Genomic DNA, 14,980 nt, shown 5'->3' with positions numbered 1-14,980 from the left:
TTCAGCCCAGTTCCTCAGTTTTGCAGTAATCTTTTAGATTTTTTTTTTTAATTTTTAAAAAAATTTATTTTATTTATTTATTTTTGGCTGTGCTGGGTCTTCGTTGCTGTACGCGGGCTTTCTCTAGTTGCGGAGAGTGGGGGCTACTCTTTGTTGCAGTGTGAGGGCTTCTCACTGCGGTGGATTCTCTTGTTGCAGAGCACGGGGTCTAGGCACGTGGGCTTCAGTAGTTGTGGCACATGGGCTTCAGTAGTTGTGGCTCGAAGGCTCTAGAGCACAGGCTCAGTATTTGTGGCACACGGGCTTAGTTGCTCTGCGGCATGTGGGATCTTCCCGGACCAGGGCTCAAACCCGTGTCCCCTGCATTGGCAGGCGGATTCATAACCACTGCACCACCAGGGAAGCCCCTACGTTTTTAAGAGAGTCGAAAACATCCTGTAATGAAAGAAGTCTTCTGGAATGGGCCCCTTTCAACACGAGACTATTTCTAGGACCCTTTACTAAACGGATTTAAAGCAAGCACTTGACCAGCCACTCCTGCATTCTGGTCTCACCCAACACCACCCACCTCAAGTTGAGGAGACAATGACCAGGGCTTGGATCTTGAGTTTCAGAACATGGAGATGCCCATCTATGTCCTCCAACATCCTCTGTAAACGAGGGTCTCAGTAGAAGCCAGAGCCTCCTAGACAGGGAGCCTAATTACATCCTGGGCCCTGGTAAGGGTTCATGCGGTTTCTGTGGGAATGGAGAACCTGTTAAAAGGGCCTCCTGATCTCCTTCACACATTTACCAAGTGATAGCACACAGCTGTGAGCAGACCAGAGGCCCTCTGAGCCAGCTGGTTCAGCAAAGGAGGCTACAGCCCTGGCACCAGCCCCTGGCTCGTCAGCACCCACAGCTTGGTGCTCCAGCACCCTCTCCAGTGAGACTCAGCCCACCTTTGCAAACCAGCTCACTTGAAAACAGTTACCAACATTATGACCTCTATCATCCAGGTCTATCTCCGCCTCCAGGGCCTTCTTACTTCAGGCCTAAAACTGACGCTTACCTGTTGAGAACTCTTCTACCAATTAAAAATATCATCCTGTTAGGAACCAACATGGTGGAGTAGAAGGACGTGCACTCACTCCCTCTTGCGAGAACACCAGAATCACAACTAGCTGCTGGACAATCATTGACAGAAAGACACTGGAACTCACCAAAAAAGGTACCCCACATCCAAATACACAGGAGAAGCCACAATGAGACGGTAGGAGGGGAACAATCACAGTAAAATCAAGTCCCATAACTGCTGGGGGTGGTGACTCACAGACTGGAGAACACATACCACAGAAGTCCACCCACTGGAGTGAAGGTTCTGAGCCCCACGTCAGGTTCCCAACTGGGGGTCTGGCAACGGGAGGAGGAATTCCTAGAGAATCAGACTTTGAAGGCTAGCAGGATTTGACTGCAGGACTGACAGCACTGGGGAAAACAGAGACTCCACTCCTGGAGGGCACACACAAAGTAGTGAGCGCATCAGGACCCAGGGGAAGGAGCAGAGACCCCAGGGGAGACTGAACCAGACCCACCTGCTAGTGTTGGAGGGTCTCCTGCAGAGGCAGAGGTGGCTGTGGCTCACCGTGCGGACAAGGACACTGGCAGCAGAAGTTCTGGGAAGTACTCCTTGGTGTGAGCCCTCCCAGAGTCTGCCATTAGCCCCACCAAAGAGCCCAGGTAGGCTCCAGAGCTGGGTCGCCTTAGACCAAACAACCAATAGGGAACCCAGCCCCACCCATCAGCATTCAAGTGGATTAAAGCTATACTGAGCTCTGCCCACCAGGGCAACAGTCAGCTCTACCCACCACCAGTCCCTCCCATCAGGAAACTTGCACAAGCCTCTTAGATAGCCTCATCCACCAGAGGGCAGACAGCAGAAGCAAGAAGAACTACAATCCTGCAGCCTGTGGAACAAAAACCACATTCACAAAAAGATAGACAAGGTGAAAAGGCAGAGGGCTATGTACCAGATGAAGGAACAAGATAAAACCCCAGAAAAACAATTAAATGAAGTGGAGACAGGCAACCTTCCAGAAAAAGAATTCAGAATAATGACAGTGAAGATGATCCGGGACCTCGAAAAAGAATGGAGGCAAAGATCAAGAAGATGCAAGAGGGGGCTTCCCTAGAGGCGCAGTGGTTGACAGTCCGCCTGCCGATGCAGGGGACGCGGGTTCGTGCCCTGATCCGGGAAAATCCCACATGCCGCGGGGCAGCTGGGCCCATGAGCCATGGCCGCTGAGCCTGTGCGTACGGAGCCTGTGCTCCGCAATGGGAGAGGCCACAGCAGTGAGAGGCCCGCGTACCGCAAAAAAAAAAAAAAAAAAAAAAAGAAGATGCAAGAAATGTTTAACAAAGACCTAGAAGAATTAAAGAACAAACAGAGATGAACAATACAATAACTGAAATGAAAACTACACTAAAAGGAATCAATAGCAGAAGAACTGAGGCAGAAGAATGGATATGTGACCTGGAAGACAGAATGGTAGAATTCACTGCTGCAGAACAGAATAAAGAAAAAAGAATGAAAAGAAATGAAGACAGCCTAAGAGACCTCTGGGACAACATTAAATGCAAAACATTAGCATTATAGGGGTCCCAGAAGGAGAAGAGAGAGAGAAAGGACCCGAGAAAATATTTGAAGAGATTATAGTTGAAAACTTCCCTAACATGGGAAAGGAAATAGCCACCCAAGTCCAGGAAGCACAGAGTGCCAGGCAGGATAAACCCAAGGAGAAACACGCTGAGACACATAGTAATCAAACTGACAAAAATTAAAGAAAAAGAAAACTTATTGAAAGCAGCAAGGGAAAAATGACAAATAACATACAAGCGAATTCCCATAAGGTTAACAGCTGATTTCTCAGCAGAAACTCTACAAGCAAGAAGGGAGTAGCATGATATACTCAAAGTGATGAAAGGGAAGAACCTAAAACCAAGGTTACTCTACCCAGCAAGGATCTCATTCAGATTTGATGGAGAAATCAAAAGCTTTACAGACAAGCAAAAGCTAACAGAATTCAGCACCACCAAACCAGCTCTACAACAAATGCTAAAGGAACTTCTCTAAGTGGGAAACACAAGAGAAGAAAAGGACCTACAAAAACAAACCCAAAACAATTAAGAAATTGGTCACAGGAACATACATATCAATAATTACCTTAAACGTGAATTGATTAAATGCTCCAACCAAAAGACACAGGCTTGCTGAATGGATACAAAAAGAAGACCCATCTATACGCTGTCTACAAGAGACCCACTTCAGACCCAGGGACACATACAGCCTGAAAGTGACAGGATGGAAAAGGATATTCCATGCAAATGGAAATCAAAAGAAAGCTGGAGTAGCAATACTCATATCAGATAAAATAGACTTTAAAATAAAGGATGTTACAAGAGACAAGGAAGGACACTACATATTGATCAAGGGATCAATCCAAGAAGAATATATAACAATTATAAATATATATGCACCCAACATAGGAGCACCTCAATACATAAAGCAACTGCTAACAGCTATAAAACAGGAAATCGACAGTAACAAAATAATAGTGGGGGACTTCAACACCTCACTTACACCAATGGACAGATCATCCAAAGTGAAAATAAGTAAAGAAACAGAAGCTTTAAATGACACAATAGACCAGATAGATTTAATTGTTATTCATAGGATATTCCATCCAAAACCAGCAGATTACACTTTCTTCTCAAGTGCGCACAGAACATTCTCCAGGATAGATCACATCTTGGGTCACAAACCAAGCCTCAGTAAATTTAAGAAGATTGAAATCATATCAAGCACCTTTTCTGACCACAACGCTATGAGATTAGAAATCAATTACAGGGAAAAAAATGTAAAGAACACAAACACATGGAGGCTAAACAATACATTACTAAATAACCAAGAGATCACTGAAGAAATCAAAGAGGAAATCAAAATACACCTAGAGACAAATGACAACGAAAACACAACGATCCAAAACCTACGGGATGCAGCAAAAGCAGTTCTAAGAGGGAAGTTTATAGCTATACAAGCCTACATCAAGAAATAAGAAAAATCTCAAAGAAACATTCTAACATTACACCTAAAGGAACTAGAGAAAGAAGAACAAACAAAACCCAAAGTTAGCAGAAGGAAAGAAATCATAAAGATCAGAGCAGAAATAAATGAAATAGAAACAAAGAAAACAATAGCAAAGATCAATAAAACTAAAAGCTGGTTCTTTGAGAAGATAAACAAAATTGATAAACCATTAGCCAGACTCATCAAGAAAAGAGGGAGAGGACTCAAATCAATAAAATTAGAAATGAAAAAGGAGAAGTTACAGCAGACACACCAGAAATACAAAGTATCCTAAGAGACTACTACAAGCAACTCTATGCCAATAAAATGGACAACACGGAAGAAATGGACAAATTCTTAGAAAGGTATAACCTGCCAAGACTGAAACAGGAAGCAATAGAAAATATGAACAGACCAATCACAAGTAATGAAATTGAAACTGTGATTAACAATCTTCCAACAAACAAAAGTCCAGGACCAGATGGCTTCACAGGTGAATGCTATCAAACATTTAGAGAAGAGCTAACACCCATCCTTCTCAAACTCTTCCAAAGAATTGCAGAGGAAGGAACACTCCCAAACTCATTCTATGAGGCCACCATCACCCTGATACCACAACCAGACAAAGATATTACTAAAAAAGAAAATTACAGACCAATATCACTGATGAATAGAGATGCAAAAATCCTCAACAAAATACTAGCAAACAGAATCCAACAACACATTAAAAGGATCATACACCATGATCAAGTGGGATTTATCCCAGGGATGCAAGGATTCTTCAATATACGTAAATCATTCAATGTGATAACCCCTATTAACAAACTGAAGAATAAAAACCATATGATCATCTCAATAGATGCAGAAAAAGCTTTTGACAAAATTCAACACCCATTTATGATAAAAACTCTCCAGAAAGTAGGCATAGAGGGAACCTACCTTAACCTTAAGAATAAAGGCCATATACGACAAACCCACAGCAAACATCATTCTCAATGGTGAAAAACTGAAAGCATTTCCTCTAAGACCAGGAACAAGACAAGGACGTCCACTCTCACCACTATTATTCAATATAGTTTTGGAAGTCCTAGCCACAGCAATCAGAGAAGAAAAAGAAATAAAAGGAATACATATTGGAAAAGAAAAAGTAAAACTGTCACTGTTTGCAGATGACATGATACTATACATAGAGAATCCTAAAGATGCCACCAGAAAACTACTAGAGCTAATCAATGAATTTGGTAAAGTTGCAGGATACAAAATTAATGTACAGAAATCTCTTGCATTCCTATACACTAATGATGAAAAATCTGAAAGAGAAATTAAGGAAACACTCCCATTTACCATTGCAACAAAAAGAATAAAATACCTAGGAATAAACCTAACTAGGGAGACAAAAGACCTGTATGCAGAAAACTATAAGACACTGATGATAGAAATTAAAGGTGATGCCAACAGATGGAGAGATATACCATGTTCTTGGATTGGAAGAATCAATACTGTGAAAATGACTATACTATCCAAAGCAATCTACAGATTCAATGCAATCCCTATCAAATTACCAATGGCATTTTTTACAGAACTAGAACAAAAAATCTTAAAATTTGTATGGAGACACAAAAGACCCCGAATAGCCAAAGCAGTCTTGAGGGAAAAAAATGGAGCTGGAGGAATCAGACTCCCTGACTTCAGACTATACTACAAAGCTACAGTAATCAAGACAATATGGTACTCGCACAAAAACAGAAACATAGATCAATGGAACAAGATAGAAAGCCAGAGATAAACCCACGCACCTATGGTCAACTAATCTATGACAAAGGAGGCAAAGATATGCAATGGAAAAAAGACAGTCTCTTCAATAAATGGTGCTGGGAAAACTGGACAGCTACATTTAAAAGAATGAAATTAGAACACTCCCTAACACCATACACAAAAATAAACTCAAAATGGATTAGAGATCCAAATGTAAGACTGGTCACTATAAAACTCTTAGAGGAAAACATAGGAAGAACACTCTTTGACATAAATCACAGCAAGATCTGTTTTGATCCACCTCCTAATGGAAACAAAAACAAAAATAAACAAATGGGACCTAATGAAACTTCAAAGCTTTTGCACAGCAAAGGAAACCATAAACAAGACGAAAAGACAACCCTCAGAATGAGAAAATACTTGCAAATGAATCAACGGACAAAGGATTAATCTCCAAAATATATAAACAGCTCATGCAGCTCAATATTAAAAAAACCCAATCCAAAAATGGACAGAAGACGACCTAAACAGACATTTCTCCAAAGAAGACATACAGATGGCCAAGAAGCAAATGAAAGGCTGCTCAACATCACTAATCATTAGAGAAATGCACATCAATACTACAATGAGGTATCACCTCACACCAGTTAGAATGGGCATTATCAGAAAATCTACAAACAACGAATGCTGGAGAGGGTGTGGAGAAAAGGGAACCCTCCTGTAGTGTTCGTGGGAATGTAAATTGATACAGCCACTATGGAGAACAGTATGGAGGTTCCTTAAAAAACTAAAAATAGAATTACCATATGATCCAGCAATCCCACTACTGTGCATATACCCAGAGAAAACCATAATTCAAAAAGACACATGGCGCTTCCCTGGTGGCGCAGTGGTTGAGAGTCCACTTGCCGATGCAGGGGACACGGGTTCATGCCCCAGTCCGGGAAGATCCCACATGCCGCGGAGCGGCTGGGTCCATGAGCCATGGCCATTGAGCCTGCGCGTCTGGAGCCTGTGCTCCGCAACGGGAGAGGCCACAACAGTGAGAGGCCCGTGTACCGCAAAAAGAAAAAAAAAAAAAAGACACACGATGCACCCTAATGTTCACTGCAGCACTATTTACAATAGCCAGGTCATGGAAGCAACCTAAATGCCCATCGACAGACGAATGGATAAAAATGTGGTACATATATATAATGGAATATTACTCAGCCATAAATGGGAACGAAATTGGGTCATTTGTAGAGACATGGATGGATCTAGAGACTGTCATACAGAATGAAGTAGTCAGAAAGAGAAAAACAAATATCGTACATTAACGCATATACATGGAAACTAGAAAAATGGTACAGATGAACCGGTTTGCAGGGCAGAAATTGAGACACAGATGTAGAGAACAAATGTATGGACACCAAGGGGGGAAAGCGGTGGTGGGAGAGGTGGTGTGATGAGTTGGGCGATTGGGATTGACATGTATACACTGATGTGTATAAAACTGATGATTAATAAGGACGTGCTATATAAAAAATAAAATTCAAAAATTAAAATAAAGAAATAAAATAAAATAGAAAAAAAAATATCATCCCGCACTCAACTCCTTGCTTTACTCCTCAAAGGGCCTAAAATGTAAGGAATCCTGTATGACACTCTTCACTAATTACAGTTTTACTGTATCTCAGTCTAGAATAATCCAGGCCAACTGAACACAGGAAAGAGCACAGGACTCAATCCAAAGTCTCATCTTTCTATTTGTTAACTGTGTGACCTCGGGCAATTCTGTGGGCTTAGCTGAGCCTCAGTTTCCCCATCTACCTACCTCACCTGCATCCCCCTGAGGATTAAAAGCAGTAACATATATAATATACCTGACTACTGGGTCAAACACAGAAACCACTCAGGTAAAAGCCCCTTTCCTTTAGGAAAAATAATGACTGCAGAAGTATTCAACCCTGTCTTAAATTTCTGCTAAGCAACTGATGGGTACATAGAGAAGGCATGCCACAGGATGGACTGTAACACTGCCAGGAGAATAGTCTAGGCTGTTACATGGAACTTTTTCCATGCTTACGGTGCAGGACTATAGGGCTTCAACTGAGAACTCGTTCAAGCATTTGAACAGATGTGTACCATTGCTTAAGAGGAGTCCAGCCCTGCCCGCAGGCATCCACCTCCCTGTTCCTTCCTTGCAACAAGAACACCAGGGAGACCCTTCCGCTTTCAGAAGAGAACGTAATCTTTGTCATCCTCACATCTCATGCTTTGCACATGGATCCTCTTTCAACTAAGAATCAAGAATTACCACCCTTTAGGTATTAGCTAGCATCTAACACTGGCCATTTTCCACACAGCTCCTTCAAGAAAATGGAAAGCCCAAGTGATAAGTGAACTGTGTGTTTCTAACTTTTCTTCTAGCTGCAACCCTGCACCATCGAATCAGACCATCAGAAACTACCTAATGGACCACTTCTATTGCAGCTCCCCACCTCCCTGTAGATTTATCTTTATGAAGTTCACCTTAACATCATGCTCTCTGCTTTTCATGTGGGTTGACATACAAGTTTGTGTCAAGCTTTTTTTTGCGGGTAAAATGCCTACCAATGTCAAGTAAATCCGCCATCTTATCTTTCAGTAGCCTTTATTTAATGAGCTCATGTGAAGGTTGCTTCAAGCTTAAGGAGAAAAACATGTCTCTAAATTAAGCTATGTCTTCTATCAGAACAAAAGTGATATAACCATCTAATTTTTGTCTTTGTCTTGGAATCCAAGCGTCTTCTTGGTAGGTTTGGGTTCAGATGCAGATTTCATCAACATCTGATCCCACTGTTCTTGCTTTCCCATACACCTGTTTCCTGGCTTTGAGTTGTTTTATCTCTCTCATAAGTGTACCCACATATACTTCTATAGCCTACTTTCCAGTTCTACTTTGTGAGGTGATTTAGTCTTGGGGTGCTTAAGAAACACAGATTACACTCTGGTGCTAAAATAGCTGAAGATAAGCTAAAACTGACACCTACCAAAAATATTTACTTTTTATGAACAGGAGTGTCCCAAGTCTTTCATGGAAACATGATGGTTTCCTATTGCAAATATTCTGCAACTGAATATTGGACAAAGTAAGAATGTAAAGTGGAAACAATTTTCCTAAGGAGGAAAGGAAAGGGCAGGGGCAATCAAGTATTGAGTTTCAGGACAACATACAATTCTCCTAATCAATCAACCTGCCACTTCCTACATCATGTGACCGGTAAGCAACCACGTGAAGTTTGGAGATTACATTAACTTTCCTCACTGGGTCTTACCCGTAACCGATAGTCATCCACAGTCCAGATGCGGCTTGCAAAATCATTTGACGCTGCTAAGAGGTAAGATCCCTACAGGAATAAAGGGGAGGAGAAGAAATGTTAGCCAAAATAGAAGAACTCAGTGCACATGATACAAATTCCCCGATAATCAAGCCCAAGGTGGTTTAGATGCCTGTAACTATACACCTGGGCTGAATACCGCTATAACCAGCATTCTGTGAATTTATCACTCCCCCTTAAGTTCAGACCTTCCTCCCGAGCCTGCTCGACCTCACCTGTAAGCTGTAGATGCCTCCAGCTCAAAATGGAATTCCTCCTCCTGTGTTCACTCCTCACCACCTCCCACCTTCAGTAACAGCAAGTACTAATTCTCTGCACCTGTCCAAGTCCAAGAGCTCAGAACCACCGACTCTCCCCAGCCACACCTCCCAACTGCCCCCGTTGGAGACCTGCTTGTCTCTGGTGCTTCTCGCTAGACCCTCTCCTCTCCACCTGCACTGCCTTGGCCCAACCGGGGCCTTTATCAAGTCTGGCGACTGCCTTGCTGGGGTATCCCAGACCTGTCCCCCTACCCAGTCTTCAACACGGTCGTGATCAGCACAGAATTTATAATCTACCTACATCCTTCTCTAACATTAAGACAGAAAATAGCAGAGAAACCAGATAAGTTTTTAAATTTCAAGAACCAGATGTTTAAAACTGTTTCTAAAAACCTCTAAACTCACCCATTTCCACGGATATTAGGTACTTACAGCACTATCGAATTCAATGCTTGTAATTCCTGCATTACTGCCGGACAGGGAGCCCTTGAACTCACATTTGTCTGCATACAAACAAAGGTTAAGAAAGGAAGGTTTAAAAACAAACGATGGCAAATCCAACATATCAATTAAAATGAGGCACTTGAAACACAATGGAAGCCAACTACATGGTCAAAAACAGCTTTCCTGCATCTTTACAGAATCAAGTAGCAGGACAAATGGAATAATGAGACCAAAATATCCGGCTGGTCAGTTCCAAGAGCAATGAATGTACAAGCGGGTGCAGAGCCCAGCATTTTCCTGTGGGTTCTTACGCTGTTCTTTTCAAGAAATTCAGTGTCATCAATTTCCTTTACAAAAGATAAGTGCAGGAATTTAAAAACATGTCAATTGACCCTAGAGACCGAGTTTGTTATTTCTCAGTAAAATTTTCTACTTTCCATAAATACATCTTTGGGTTTGATCAATATTTGCCAACTTAACTATCACTTTCGTAGAACCTGACCATTAGAATTTCAGAACCCAAGTAGGAAAAGAAATTTCAACTTACATAAACTGGCTGGTCCTCAGAATTCTAGTAAAGCTAGTTTGGAGTTTCGGTCACCTCTCTGTTCACTCTATATACGTGAGCCTAAGGTTCTGGCAATCCAATCGCCCGCCAGTGCTCCCCCCTCCCGCTGCCAAGTCTCCTCCACCAAGAGGCCCGTGCATATACCCCCGGGCTGTTTTCAAACAGCTTTGGCCACCCGCAAAGAAACTTTACAGATGAGCGTATGAGTCTCGATGATGTGATTCAGTTTCCTTTTTAAAGGGTATCTTTTTTTTTTCCTCTAAGAGTTTTATTTATTTATTTACATCTTTATTGGAGTATAATTGCTTTACAGTGGTGTGTTAGTTTCTGCTTTATAACAAAGTGAATCAGTTATACATATGTTCCCATATCTCTTCCCTCTTGTGTCTCCCTCCCTCCCACCCTCCCTATCCCACCCCTCTAGGTGGTTACAAAGCACCGAGCTGATCTCCCTGGGCTATGTGGCTGCTTCCCACTAGCTATCTATTTTACGTTTGGTAGTGTATATATGTCCATGCCACTCTCTCACTTTGTCACAGCTTACCCTTCCCCCTCCCCATATCCTCAAGTCCATTCTCTAGTAGGTCTGTGTCTTTATTCCTGTCTTACCCCTAGGTTCTTCATGACCTTTTTTTTCCCTTAAATTCCATATATATGTGTTAGCATACGGTATTTGTCTTTCTCTTTCTGACTTACTTCACTCTGTATGACAGACTCTCTAGGTCCATCCACCTCATTACAAATAGCTCAATTTTGTTTCTTTTTATGGCTGAGTGATATTCCATTGTATATATGTGCCACATCTTCTTTATTCACTCATCCGATGATGGACACTTAGGTTGTTTCCATCTCCTGGCTATTGTAAATAGAGCTGCAATGAACGTTTTGGTACATGACTCTTTTAAAGGGTATCTTAAGGATAACGTATATAGACAAGCCAGGAAAACAATTAGGGAATCATTCAAATCAAACTCATAAAATAGGAGCACAGAATAGTATACATTTCAATTAACAGCCTTTTCTCTTAGGACTTCTAGATGCTAATAAATATAAATACTGGTTTGGGGACTTCCCTGGTGGTCCAGTGGTTAACACTCCACACTCCCAATGCAGGGGCCTGGGTTCGATCCCTGGTCAGGGAACTAGATCCCTCATGCCATAGCTAAGAGTTCACATGCCACAGCGAAGATTCCACGTACCACAACCAAGACCCAGCACAGCCAAACAAATAAATAAACTTATATATATATAAAAAATACTGGTTTGGAGCTGTCAAATACATTTAGGGCCAGGACTATTAACCTGGTGGATGAACCCCTGAATTAATTTGCAAAATATGGCACATTTAATGCCTTTCCCTGGATCCTAGCTTTCAATAGATTTTCACAAGTCAAAAAAAGGCCAACACCTACTAATTTAGGACTTTATTTAGATTAGATCTTTATAGACAAAAATATTACTGCAAATTCTAAAAGATATCTCTTTGGCTTATGCCTAAAACACTGGTCTATTTGTTTGGCAGGTGACAAAGTGCCAAAATGTAAGAAATGATCAGTAAGTGCTAGTCTACACAAGAGATTGATCTGAAAAGACCAAAGATCTTATTAAAATCTCTTTTATTTAGAAGGCACTGGGGAGACTATGTCAAGAGTATTTATGTAATTCCCAGCAGAGCTGCTGCTTTTGACAGAATAAGCAAAGACAGGTGCTCCTACTGGATGCAAAGTGGTGGTGGAAGGGTAAAAAAGAGGACCCCCGAACTATTTCATAAAAGGCCTCTTGGACTTGGTCTCTTCCAAGACTCAGTAAATATTAGCCAAGGGGGAAAAATTATAGGCCAAGTAAGCCATTTGTGAAGGAAAGATCCTATAATTAGTTACAGGATATATATATAGGACTGATATTTGTTCCTGAAAACTATAAAAAATGCTGCCAGACACTATGTTATTTCTGTAGACCTAGTAGAAATTTTTCATTTTATTAACACAAATTATGTTCTGGCACAAATTATGTCAGTATTAATGTTGGTTAGTGTTTACTTCCTCTTTAGCAGCAAAAAAGTAACACTATTACTAATCCCTGGTATCTTTAATTTTCTTATAGGTGTTTTTACTGACCAAGGAGTAAAACGAAAATATTTTTAGTGCTATCTGTATTTAATTGCAAGGCATAATCAAAACAGACTATCTGTGTAGATTTTTATCACAAAATCTCTATTCTTTTTTTTTAAAATTAATTAATTAATTTATTTTTGGCTGCACTGGGTCTTCGTTGCTGCATGTGGGCCTTCTCTAGCTGTGGCGAGCAGGCGCTACTCTTCGTTGTGGTGTGCAGGCTTCTCATTGCGGTAGCTTCTCTTGATGCGGAGCACGGGCTCTAGGCGCGCAGTCTCAGTAGTTGTGGTGCACGGGCTTAGTTGCTCCGCAGCGTGTGGGATCTTCCTGGACCAGGGCTCGAACCCCTGTCGCCGGCATTGGCAGGCGGACTCTTAACCACTGTGCCACCAGGGAAGCCCAAAATTTCTATTCTTATGATATGGTTTTATTATTGTTTTGTAAGTTTCAGCAATTACCATTCATAAGGTGTTTCTTGGTAAAACACAAATTTTGATGGGTTTCAAATAGCTCTAACTGCCAGGGATTTAAGTACTGAGTCATTTTCATGAAAATCAAAGGCCAGGGTAGACAAACTGGGTGCTTTATATGACAACGTGTTCCAGCAAAGGGATCAGTAGATTGCTCTTGCTCTAAATACATCAGCAGTAGTAACACAGGGACTTTCCTGGGAAGTCCGTGCTCCGCAACAAGAGAAGTCACTGCAATGAGAAGCCCGCACACGGCAACAAAGAGTAGCCCCCGCTCTCCACAACTAGAGAAAGGCCGTGCACAGCAGCGAAGACCCAACGCAGCCAAAAATCAACCAATCAATCAATTTATATATATAAAAAAGTAGTAGTAACACACATGCTTCTTCAGCAGGTCTATAGCTCAGAGGAGGATGTTTTGGAAAAAGCAAGGCATCTACAGTCTTAACACTCAAGCTCAGGTCCCAGGTTTCACGACTCCCTGTCCACGTAAATCAACCGTGTAAATCAAGTAGTGTCTCTGAGTCTTCACCTGTCAAACAGGGGTGATACCCACCTAACGGCACAGGGCTATTGTGAGGATCCGAGGAAATAAAGTAGAGAAAGGTATGATGGTGCTATTTATTGTTGGAGAGTGAGCATGTATGTGCTGCAAGTATGGAAACTGGACAAAGTGGTTCCTATAAAACCCTTCAGTCTATTCTTTGACCTTGCCTTACTATTATTATTTTTTGGCTGTGCTGTGTGGCTTGTGGGATCTTGGTTCCCTGACTAGGGAATGAACTCAGGCCCTTGGCAGTGAAAGCCCGGAGTCCTAACCCCTGGACTTCCAGGGGAATTCCCTGAACTTGCCTTACTAAATATACATGTATATTTAACTGAATATCAAAATGTTGAAAGTGGGCTATGCCCATGTTCAGAATTCTGGGAGAGGATTTCACTAACTCTCATTTCCTGTTCTAATGTCATCCCATTTTGAGTACTCTGAGGTCATTCCTGAAACAATGTCTAATCAAAGAGACTTCAGTCTTGATTTTAGAATCCTTGTCCAATAAGCTATTTGTTAAATACATTTTCCTAGATGATACACCCCTCTGTTTATTCTCAAGCTTAGATACGATGTCAGTCATTTTTTGCTAGGCTATGGCCACTGGTATTATTAAATGCATAAACCACAGCTTGATGTGTAATTTAATTGTAGAGTCCATGACTGTAAGATTTTTTATTTTCCTTCTAAAACCTGTACTATCTTGGAAGATCCCCTGGTCAGTACGTATTTGAGAAAACACAAACGCTAACGTATCTGTAACTCAACAGCATTCTCTAGTCTACTTGGAAACCCAGAGCAAACATCTACTTGGCTATATCAGCTGTAAAGGATAACTGAGAGGGTAATAATGCTTTGGTCAGATGATTCCTCACACAAAATACTGTATGTTTCAAGAAGATGAACAATTCAAAGACTGCCTGAAAGCAGGGCCAACCAGATGTCACCAACACAGCTTCCTTCTGTTTCTCACTCCAGCGAGATCTCACCTCCGAACACTTCCCAGAGCTTCACCCTCCGATCCATGCCTCCCGTGGCCAGGAGCCGGGAACCCGGACTGAACTGCACAGCATTGACCTCCCCATCATGAGCGTCCTGCAAGACAAGTGCCCTGTTTCAAACCCAACCCCTGTCATCCCCAAGAAGAAAGGGCCCAATACTGATGAACACTCTGGACCCCTAACCAAAGGTTAAACACCTGTCATTAAAGAGGGGACCCAATCACAAACTTGGGTTCCTAGCCCAGAGTCTCCTGATTCTATTATCATTTAATACTTATAGTTACAGTTCTATTTTTTAAATGCAGTGCAACCTTCTTAAAAAGCATTTAGAATCTGTGTAAACTAATTACCTAA

General features: G+C 41.6%; 1 protein-coding gene across 4 annotated transcripts in view; it reads right to left on the bottom strand.

Moving 5' to 3' along the window:
* ATG16L1 (autophagy related 16 like 1) overlaps nucleotides 1–14,980 on the bottom strand; it is a 46,736-nt gene that overhangs the window by 10,730 nt on the left and 21,026 nt on the right. For all 4 annotated transcript variants that reach the window (XM_033425109.2, XM_012531911.3, XM_049711942.1 and 1 more), the window contains 3 exons: nucleotides 14,615–14,720; nucleotides 9,915–9,985; nucleotides 9,160–9,231 (listed from right to left, as the gene is read on the bottom strand). In XM_033425109.2, coding sequence (XP_033281000.1) covers nucleotides 9,160–9,231; nucleotides 9,915–9,985; nucleotides 14,615–14,720 — 249 coding nt within the window. The remainder of the gene's footprint in view (nucleotides 1–9,159; nucleotides 9,232–9,914; nucleotides 9,986–14,614; nucleotides 14,721–14,980) is intronic.

The sequence above is a fragment of the Orcinus orca genome, chromosome 7, assembly GCF_937001465.1.
Source record: "Orcinus orca chromosome 7, mOrcOrc1.1, whole genome shotgun sequence".
Classification (NCBI taxonomy): domain Eukaryota; kingdom Metazoa; phylum Chordata; class Mammalia; order Artiodactyla; family Delphinidae; genus Orcinus; species Orcinus orca.
The sequence above is the reverse complement of the archived record's forward strand: the minus strand, read 5'-3'. Positions and strand labels throughout refer to the sequence as shown.